The sequence below is a fragment of the Herpailurus yagouaroundi genome, unplaced genomic scaffold (genome assembly GCF_014898765.1).
Source record: "Herpailurus yagouaroundi ecotype Mexico unplaced genomic scaffold, PumYag 186, whole genome shotgun sequence".
NCBI lineage: Eukaryota > Metazoa > Chordata > Mammalia > Carnivora > Felidae > Herpailurus > Herpailurus yagouaroundi.
In genome coordinates, this window is record NW_024412417.1 from 26,721,890 (window position 1) to 26,732,294 (window position 10,405).

At 38.7% G+C, this 10,405-nt stretch overlaps 1 protein-coding gene across 2 annotated transcripts in view; it reads right to left on the bottom strand.

Annotated features, from left to right (window-relative positions):
- Positions 1-9,430, bottom strand: part of RAD21 (RAD21 cohesin complex component) — a 29,924-nt gene extending 20,494 nt beyond the window's left edge. Inside the window, exons 1-2 of one of the 2 annotated variants that reach the window (XM_040494284.1) lie at positions 9,265-9,430; positions 1,394-1,568 (exon numbers count right to left, since the gene is read on the bottom strand). In XM_040494284.1, coding sequence (XP_040350218.1) covers positions 1,394-1,537 — 144 coding nt within the window. In that variant the 5' untranslated portion in view covers positions 1,538-1,568; positions 9,265-9,430. Of the gene's footprint in view, positions 1-1,393; positions 1,569-2,727; positions 2,855-9,264 lie in introns of those variants that run through there. The other variant, XM_040494285.1, reaches the window with a different exon arrangement.
- Between the last annotated feature and the right edge of the window lie 975 nt (positions 9,431-10,405).

Here is a 10,405-nt window from a genome sequence, read left to right on the forward strand (position 1 = left end):
AAACATATAATGCAGTTAGTGTATACATGCTTATGTGTAAAATATATGCACACATTTTAAATGCATACCAAAATACTAAAACTTTCTCTAGGTGGTAGGACTAGAGGTCACCTATTTCCGTTAGTAAACTTTTCATTTTATAATTTTTCACTTTACATCTTAGAAATAATATGATAAAATTTCCTTAAAACCAATAAATGCCACCAAATTTAACTCTAAAACCAGCCAAAATTCTGTAGACAAGTGGAAACTCTGTAATTTAGCTCTCATTACACATATAAACTTTCACTTTTCTCTCCTAAAACATATCCTCTCCCACACGACTTTTCTGAACAAGTCTTTTCTAGATCCCAGCTTTATTCATCTCAGATCCCCTTGCTTCTTCAGCAATAAAGAACTACCCTTATTTATTTAGCACATCATGGCAGCCAGCATCATCCAAACTGCCAATTCTAAGAGTAGCTCTCAATGCGGTCCAGACAGTTGTATCTGGACTATTTTCTCGACAGGACAACTAGAGTGCATATGGGTTAATACAAGGTCCGCAAAAGGACCTTTAAAACACAGATGTAATGTGTGTGTGTGTGTTGTATCATATTTAAGGACTTTTCCTTTGAGATTACTCCTTATACATTTTGAAGTCAACGTTATCTGTTTCTCAACAAAGTGTTAATGATGTTAATACCTGTAATTGTGTATGTTGTAAAGGTCCTTTCTTGGCAACACAAAAAAACATGGATTATTTCTAGTTACACTGTTTGTGAAATCCAAGGGTAAAAACCACTGCCTCAGAACAGTTTCACAGGATGTTAATAAAAGCTCCTCTAGGAACAGAGCCGTAAACAAGGCAGATAAGGTAAGGACATTCATGAGGCTTCCATGCTAGTGGGAGACACACAATAATTAAATATTTAGGAGAAGAGCACAGCAAGTATAAAAGTTCTGAGACAGGGAAAAAGCTTGATATCTTTAAGAAACAGCAAGTAGGCTTGTGGAGCGGAGGAGGTAGAAGAGTTATGGATACTATTTACTAGATGGCTACGATAATTAGATCTGATCCCTACAACAGTTTCTAATTAAAGGGTCCTTATTTTGAATATTTTATAAATTCCCAAATTAGAAACACCTATACACATGTTTAAGTACAAAAACATCTAGAAATATATTTGTGCCTGATCTCACGCTGATCTACCATGAAAACAGGCAAATGAAAAGATCTGTGCACTTACAGAATTTTTAAAGGGAATAACATACCAAACTGGAACTCTGGGTAATCTAGAAATTTTTCTTTGCCCCCAAAGAAGACGTAAACCTAAAAAGCTGTTTTACAGAATTGTTTCACATATCAATAAACAATTGACAAAGTGAATAAAAATATCAACAACAAACATACCTTTGGTGAGATGATACTCTCCACACTGCTCTCTAAATTACACTCAAACACATGGGCTTTGGTTAGCTTCTTATCCCAATGGGCCGCTAGCCAAATTTTGGCCAGAGGCCCTCTCTTACTGAGGACAAAATGTGCGTAGAACATTGTTCCGGCTGATTATGAAACAGGAGGAAATCTGAAAGGGAAAAAAAGTTAATATAACTACCATATGAAAACAAACATTTATCAAGACATAGAAGAAATATGAAAATAAAAGTTTCCTATTCTTTTTAATATGGAATCATGAAAGGTGGAAGAAAGTACAGTATGCATTTATGAAAACAATCTACTGTGTTAGTTTTGAGAGGGCAAGAAAAAGACCCCAAAATAGCAGCTGAAGAGAAAAGGGACAAAAGAGTCAAATCATTTTCATACCCAAAATAAAAGGGCCATTTTTTTTTAAAGTAAAAATTGTCACCAGAAAACTCTTTTCCATTTTGAAGTTCCATCAAGTGTTCATTCCATTCCTACCCTGATCACTGACTGTGGAAAAGAGTCTGCCTCTGGCCAAAAAAAAAAAAAAAAAAAAAAAAAAAAAAAAAAAAAAAAAAAAAAAATTCTTTATTGCAAGAAAAGTATGTCTAAGAATACTCAGGAACAGATATTAAACAGTGTGTAAATTTCCATTTTTAGAACCCCATTAACAATGGATTCTCAGCTAGATGCTTTATAGGATAATTGCTACCTCATGACAAGTACTGTGCTAATAAGTATTTCATATTGTACCAGATAAAAGTAGGTGGGTTGGTCCACCTTTACAGGTGAGTAGTTTAGAAAAGCTGAGGCTTAAAAAAGCATTATATATATAGTTTTTCCAACTCAAGAACTTGAAAAGCACTTGTCCAATTATAATTTAAACACTAACAGGACATTGTATCAGGACAATGATACAGCGTAACATTTATCTTATGACTGAAATAGTCTTAGTGGAAACACAAGTGCACATTTTTCTTTTAGCAAGCTATGTGTTGATATAGAAGGAAAAAAAAGGCACCCTAAAAAATCCAGTTTATAGAGTACATTAACTGTGTATGTTTCCTTCATTTCCTGTGTTGATATTTCCTTTATTTATTTACCCTTACATAGAAGATTAAAAAAATCTATTTCGCCAGATGAATTTCTTTTTTTAAAATGTCTACGACTACAGTAAGATATACAAGTCATGTTTTTACAGAAATAAACTCAAGCACACCCATAGCACATGAAAAGTACATAAACATTTTTACAACAGTTTTTCTCTTGAAATAATTATAGGTTCACAGGAGTCCCAGAAATAGTAGAGAGGTCCCACTTACCCTTTAACCAGTTTCCCCCAATGGTGACATCTCACATACAGTATCAAAACCAGGACACTGACATTGGTGCAAGTGTATGTATAGTTCTATGCCATTTTATCACATGTGCAGATTTGTGTAACCACCACTGCAAGTGAATAAGATACAAAACTAGTTCATCAACACAAAGCTCTTCCTCTCTATCCTTTTTAATTGTCACCCCCATTCCTTCCTCTCTACCATTCCTAAGTCCCAGCAACCACCACTCTTCTTCATCTCTAACTTGGTCATTTTGAGAAGGTCATATAAGTAGAATCATATAGTATGTGACTTTTTGGATTCAGCAGTCTAACACTCTTTTTGAGATCCACCCAAGTTGTTGCAAGTTATCAACAGTAGTTCCTTTTGATCACTGAGTAGCATTCCATGGGATAGAGAGGTACACCACTATTTGCTTTGTCAATCACCTATCCAAGGACTGAGGCTGTTTCAAATAAAGCTGCTATAAACACCTGTGTATATAGACTTTTGGTGAACAGAGTTTTCATTTCTCTGGGGCAAAAGTCCTGAAGTATGATTGCTGGGTAGCACGACAAGTGTATGTTTATTTATTTTTTTCATGTTTATTTTGAGAGAGCACATGCATGTGCATGCAAGCGGGACACAGGCAGAGAGAGAAGGAGAGAGAGAATCCCAAGCAGGCTCCAGGATGTCAGCACAGAGCCCAATGTGGGGCTTGATCCCCGGAACTATGAGATCAATGACCTGAGCTGAAATCAAGAGTGGGATGCTGAACTGAGCCACCCAGGTGCCCCTGTATGTTTAGTTTCAAAAGAAACTTTAACATCATGCCTATTGAAATCCTTTTGAGTTTTTTTTTTTTTTTTTTTATAGCCACTGACAAGATTTTTGTAACATTTCTTTGGAAAGGCAAAGGAACGAGAATAGCTAAAACTACTTTTTTAAAAAAGAATACAGTGGGATGAATTTGTCTAACCAATTTAGAGATTTACCTAACTGCTACAATAGTCAACATTGTGTGGCAGAAAACACACACACACATCAATGAAACAGGACAGAAACCCAGAAATAAATCCACATAAATAACTCCAACTGATTTTTCAAAGATGAAGAAGCTTGACAAAGGGGAAAGGACAGTCTTTTCAGCAAATGGTGATTGGATATCATCCATAAAATATGAATCTTGATCCAAACCTCATGCATTATATAAACAGTAATTCAGGGGTGCCTGGGTGGCTCACTTGGCTGAGGTCTAATGCTTGATTTTGGCTCAGGTCATGATCTCATGGTTTCATGGGTCTGACCCCTGCATTGGGCTCTGCATGTGACTGCAAGCTGGCTATGCAGAGCCTGCTTGGGATTCTCTAGACTCTCTCTCTGCCCCTGCTGTCCCTCTCAAAATAAGTAAGCTTAAAAAAAAAAAAGTAATTTAAAATAAATCACAAACTTAAATGTAAAACTATAAAATTTTTAGAAAAAACCAGAGGGGAAAACCTTTAGTACCTAAACCTTGGGAAGAATTTTTAGACAGGACACCAAAAACATGTCCCATAAAGGAAAAAAAGGCAATAAATTGGCCTTTATCAAATTAAGAAATTTTGTTATATAAAAGAGTTCACTGAGAATGCAAAGATACAAAATGGGGAAAAAAATTGAAAATGACATATCTGACAGGAACCTAGATCCAGAATAAAGAATTCTAAAAACACAAGTAAAAAAATCTAATTAGAGAGGTGCCTGGGTGGCTCAGTCAGTTAAGCATCTGACTCTTGGCTTCGGCTCAGGTCATGATCTCAGAGTTTCCTGAGTTGGAGCCCCGCATAGGCTCTGCACTGACACCCTGGAGCCTGCTTGAGATTCTCTCCCCCTCTCTTTGCCCCTCCCCCACTTGCACACGTGCACTCAAGCACTCTCTCTCAAAATAAACTTTAAAAAATCTAATTGGAAAATGGGCAAAAAAAATGAAGAGAAATTTCACAGAAACGGATATACCAAAGGTAAATAAGAACAAGAAAAGATGTTCAACATCACCAGTCATTAAGAAAATGCAAATTTAGATCCACGAGATATTACTGCACATTATTAAAACGTAAAATAAAAAATAATGGCAACATCAAAGGCGGGTGAGGATACAGAGAAGCTTCACCTCTTATACACTGCCAGTGGGAATGTAAAATTTAGAATTAGCTTAAAAAAATATCCAGAGTAAGTTAACTCTAAATTTTCAAGTTTTGCAGAGACTGTAAATTTTAAAATGAGAATCTGTAAATTTTATAATGAGAATTTTGCTTATTGTATTTTGAATTAACAACTGTATCCATTCTTTCCAGTGTTGTACAGGAAATATATATTAGTTAAACATATTATAGGCAAGAGATTTCATGCCTGTCAAAAAGGGTGGAAGGTGGTTGTGCAAGAGTAATTCAGTCAGGTTTGCCTCCTTTCCATTTTTCTATTACTTAATGGCAAAGGGTCCTGAAATTTTCAATCGCTGAACCAGATGTGTCCAGAGGATCATTATTAATTCACACTAGGAAAACTGTTTCAAAAGAAAACAAAAAACAAAAAACAAAAACAGGCTTCATCAACTGCCCAATGTTGTGAACTCTCTCAAATGTGACTAAGGAATGTGAAAAGTAGGAAGAATTTAAACACTCTACGACAGAATTAAACACTAACTCCTCAAGTGTATCTTATATCCTGCTCAGCAGTATTTTATATTTCCAAATATGCTTCCCATAATCAAAGAGAGCCTATGTTGCAAAGCAATGCTTTTACTTTAAGCCTTAATGTTTGTTAGCCTGAAAATTAAGCTGCCTCTACAGCGCTATAAATACAGTCTACAGGATTTTGTAGAAATCCAATATGGCAATGTGTTCTTAGAAATACAGTTGCTGTCACACACAAGAAGTCCCAATTTTCACTATAGAAGATAGCTGTATTCCAAGTATCTCCTTAATATTTAGATTTTAGAATACCGCCTGCTGCATAACAACTACTAAATACGTGCTTAATGAATAAGGAAATGAGATACACCAAGTGATCTCATAATTGACATATGTAAAAAATTCTAGAAATTTTAGAAATTAAAACTACTGGCACTTTTCAACAGATGTCAGTAACTCATGGCCAGGACTTAAGCTGCTAGTCAGAGTACCATGCCTAAAATATCCCAGTTATGTGGAGGCAAAGATTCCTAAATAGATGCTTTCTTGGCATGGGATGGGGTAACTAAAGCAAAGTGGTGCGAAAGTTATTCTGGGAAACAATTAGCAAGAGGAAATCACCCTAATAACTATAGGACGTCTGAAGCACAGTGGTAGATCAACAACTGGCTTATATCTAAATAAAGTACAATCTTTTGAACAATCTTTTTTCTTAGTATTACCATACTTTAATTAATTAAAAAAAAAGTTGATTAATCTCTGTAAATGTTGAAAATTCTAAGTCTGTTAATCCTTTGTAAAAGATCTTAGCATAAAGCCTGTATTTGGTCTGAGAGGACAGCTTACGCAATTTCAGCATTTCTCATTTTTTTCTAAAGCAGCAAACTTTTTTCAATATAGCCTAAAAAGTAATTTATGTCTAAAGTGAAATGACAAATCAGTATTTTTGAACATATTTAGAAATGGAAAAAACGACAATTTATGATCTTACAAAAAAAGGCAAATTACAGCCTTGTTTCTACAATGTAGAAGCAATGTTTCTACCATGATATTTATTAGTCATTATGATATTTCACTCATCTGTTAGAAAGCAGGGCAGGACAATGGTTGTATAAATTGGGATAACCTCTTTTAAGGGCAATTTGCCAACATCTTATGAAAATCTCAAACACTCAAAATAGAAAACTGCACTTCCAGTAATAATGCCAATGGCATACCTTGAGATATATAATAACAACAAAAAATGTTAAAAACTGATGTGTCCATCCTTTTAACGACAGTCATATGAGGTAAGCACCAGCCCATTTTACAGATGAGGAAACAGAGAAAATGGACAATGTGCCAAAGGTCATTAGCATTTAATGCAAGTGAAACTTGAATTTCAGAGCTCACACCTCTTGCCAGCATGTCTTTTAACAGCAAAACATTAGAAATAATTTACCTGGCTGCTAATTAGTGACTTTTAACAAATTAATACAGCCATATAACAGAATTCCATGCAGACTTAAACAATGATACACATATATGTACTCTTTAAAGGAAGGCTCTCTCTGTAAGATATATTTAATGCACTTACATAAATTATCTGTGGTGTACAAATGAAACTGATGACACTGGTTACCTTTGGAAAGCGGGTCTGCTGGGAAAGTGACACCTATCTTTTTGTACTGTTCGACTTTAACTTGGAACACACACAAATCTCACCCAAAGTAAAAACTATTATATTGTAAGTCAAGGCACAATCCTGCTTTGCCATTAACTAACAAGCTGCTTAGTCTGTGTGGTTCATTTTCACAAACTATAAAAACCTGGAAGGTTGAAATTCAGTGATTTACTAACCTTGGAAAACATCTATACCTAAAACTCAGATAAGAATGTGATGATCTCTGGAGGTTTGGGGGCTGTCTCAGGAACAGAAGGTATTTCCAACCCTGCACACTAGAGCTCCCCACCCTTCTGCTACTAACATTCTTTGAACAACAATTTTACAATCAAAAGGTCCTAGATTCAAATTCAGCTCCCTCCTGAGTTGTTCTGTAATGGTTAAAAGTTATTTAACTGAGTCTTAGCTTTCACATCTATGAAATGAGGATGTTAACCAAAAAGGATTATGAGAATGAAACAGAACAGCAAACTAGCACAATCCTACCGGGATGTAAATAAACAGTAAATTTGAAAAAAATCTCACAGCAGAAAATAAAAAGCATGATCATGCCTAACAATCTGACATCACAACATTTAAACAAAATACACAAAACCTTTATTTCTTAAACATTAGAAATTTCCCTTCTGCACCAAACTATGAAAGATAAAATTTTTTCAGAATATTTGCCTTCCAATAAATAGAAATTCATCAGGAAAGAAATAATTTTAAGAATACTTTAAACCTACCACTCTAAGCGAAAAACAAGTGTAGAGTGTACTAATGTGTTGTCTTTATAAACAAAAAAGTTATTAAGGTTACTCTTTACCAATCTAATTCTGACTTGTTTATGAAAAGCACTATGTCCATTAGTTATGCACTGCTGTCACCTCAACAATTTACGAACTGTTAAATAATTTAATCACTGGTTACGGTATATGTCCTCATCAGTGTCTTTCTAAAAATAATTGTAAATTGCCTCCAACATTAAAAACAAAAATAAATTTAAAGATTCTACAACTTAGGAAAGCTTCTCCAGCCCGTCTCTAAAATTCTGCCGATTCACACAGCTCACTGGCATTTGCATTCATTTTTAAAAAGATGTTTTTTCTGGATTTCAGTGATGATTCTAAACAGCATTATGAGAGCAAATATTAAACTTCGCTTGCAAAGAAAGCTGACAGACATAAGCCTTTACCAGAAATCATTAAAACACTAGCGCGGTTTTGCACCCTTAAGACAGCGTTACAATCACAGGGTGGGCAGACAAACCCTCCAGCGTTTCCTTCTTCCAAATTTGAAAGAATGCCGCTAGGTCTGGCACCACAAGTAGATAGTGTCACCCCACTCTATCACAGCAGATCAATCGCAAAGACTTTCTCAGAAAGGAGAAAGACACCAAGCATTTGTCAGAAACCACCTTCCCAAAGCGTCTCTATATCAATTAACAAAACACTATCCCTAATCATTAGAAAAGTAGGGTGGGGGGGACCAATTATGCTAATTTCCTAAGAATCAGAAGCAACTTCCCTTGGTCTCGTTTTCTATTGGTCTGTCCAGTGTGTAATATTCCCAACGTAAAATATTTCCTTAAAAAAAGGGGAGGAGGAGCAGCAGCAATCCCTGGCGAGGGGCCCGTCGCCGTGCTATGGGTCCACAGCGCCCGCGAGGGCAGTGCCCGCACGTCTCCGACCCCCCGCACCCAAGCTCGGCAGACGGTTGCTGCCCCACCGAGCTGCCACCGCGGGCGCCGACCCGCCGCCGCCGCCCGCCCCGCGTCCCGCGTCTTCCTAGACAGCCATTTTTGCCCGAGTAGGCGGCCCAGTCCCAGAGCGGGCTCGTTCAAACCTCCTCCTTTCCCTCCAGGACCCAAGGTTTCCTCTGCCTCCTCGGGGAGATGTGGCTCCCGAGGGACTGGAGGAGTAACGGCTTTTTCGGTCTTGGAACGGACTAGAACCATTTGTTACCAGACAAGCGATAATGCGGGCCCAGGTTGCGCGGGTCCTGGCCGAGGGCGGGCCCGGGGAAAGCGGCCTGGGCAGGCGGCGCTGCCGTTCCAGGGCTCGGAGGGTGGCAGCACGGCCACCGTCCCGGGATACGGCGAGTGCTTTCCTCCCTCGCTCCCCCCCCCACCCCCCCTCCCCGAGCCCGGCTCCTAGACGGCAGGACGGCAGGGAAGGGGTAGGGGGAGGGAGCCGGAGGATAAGAGGGGCCGGCCGAGTATCTTACCTTGTACTCCGCCGGGAGCTGGGCGGGCTGGGTGGCCTGGGGAGGGGAAAAGGGTCGGGGGAGGGGGCGGGGAAAGGGGGGGGAGCCCCTGTGAGGTGTAGCTTCGGAGCAGCTCCCGCCGCCGCCACAGCCACCGCCTCCTTTCCGATTCACTCAAACAAACAAGATGGCTGCCGTTACGCCGCGGCTCTTCCTGCCGCCCAAATCCTCGGTTCAAATCGGCAGGATGTTTACGGTCAAAATGGTACATATGCGCCTGCGCAGCCAGCCTAGGACCCAGAAGGAGCGGACGCAGGCGCAGTGACCATTTCCTCCTCTTTGGACCCCGCCCTCTGGTTGTGCAGCCCCGAACTAAGCAGGCGCTAAGGTGATTTTCTGGCCAGAGCGTCTTCAAGGGTTGAGAACCTGGCAGATAGCGCACGCGCAGTGCTTGCCAGTGAAGTGAATCCCTGGCTTTTACCTTTATTCTTGCACTTGTTTTAGAGGGAAGAGCTATCGTTGTTTGCCACGACACAAAAACTCATTTTAAGTAGCGACGAAAGTAACATAAAACCCTTAAACAAGCTCCATAAAATCTAAGGGTTCAGTCAACCTAGATTTATAGATAGTTGGGGTACAACAGAGATAGAACCTGCCTCCATGAAGCTTTCAGTATAGCTAGGGAGGGATTTTTAAATTTTTAGACATGCCTGTGGCACAAAAAAAGTCAAATGTACAAGGAGACCCAAAAGTAGGGCAGTTGGGAGCAGAAGAGAGGTCTTTCTTGAGTAATTTTGCAGCTGGGATGTGGAGGTTGAGTCCCAGGAAGAGAGAACAGCATGTACAAAAGTCCTGTGGCGGTAGAGAACAAACTAAGGATAGAAGAAAAAAAAAAAAAAAGAAAGTCATGTATATGGACACTGATGGAGGATTCTGCATTTTAGAAAGACTATCCAGGCATATTGGAGAGGACTAGAGTAAATGACCAAGTGTAATTTGTGTTCGTTTGTGTGTGTGTTGTTTTGTTTTTAAGGAAATAAAACCAATAGGAAATGGTAACTGATTCCTTATGGAGTCGTGGTAGAGGGAGTTGCAAAGATGATTCCTCTGGTTTGGAACTTACTTATAAGGATTATATGGTCTAGACTGGGTAGCCATACAC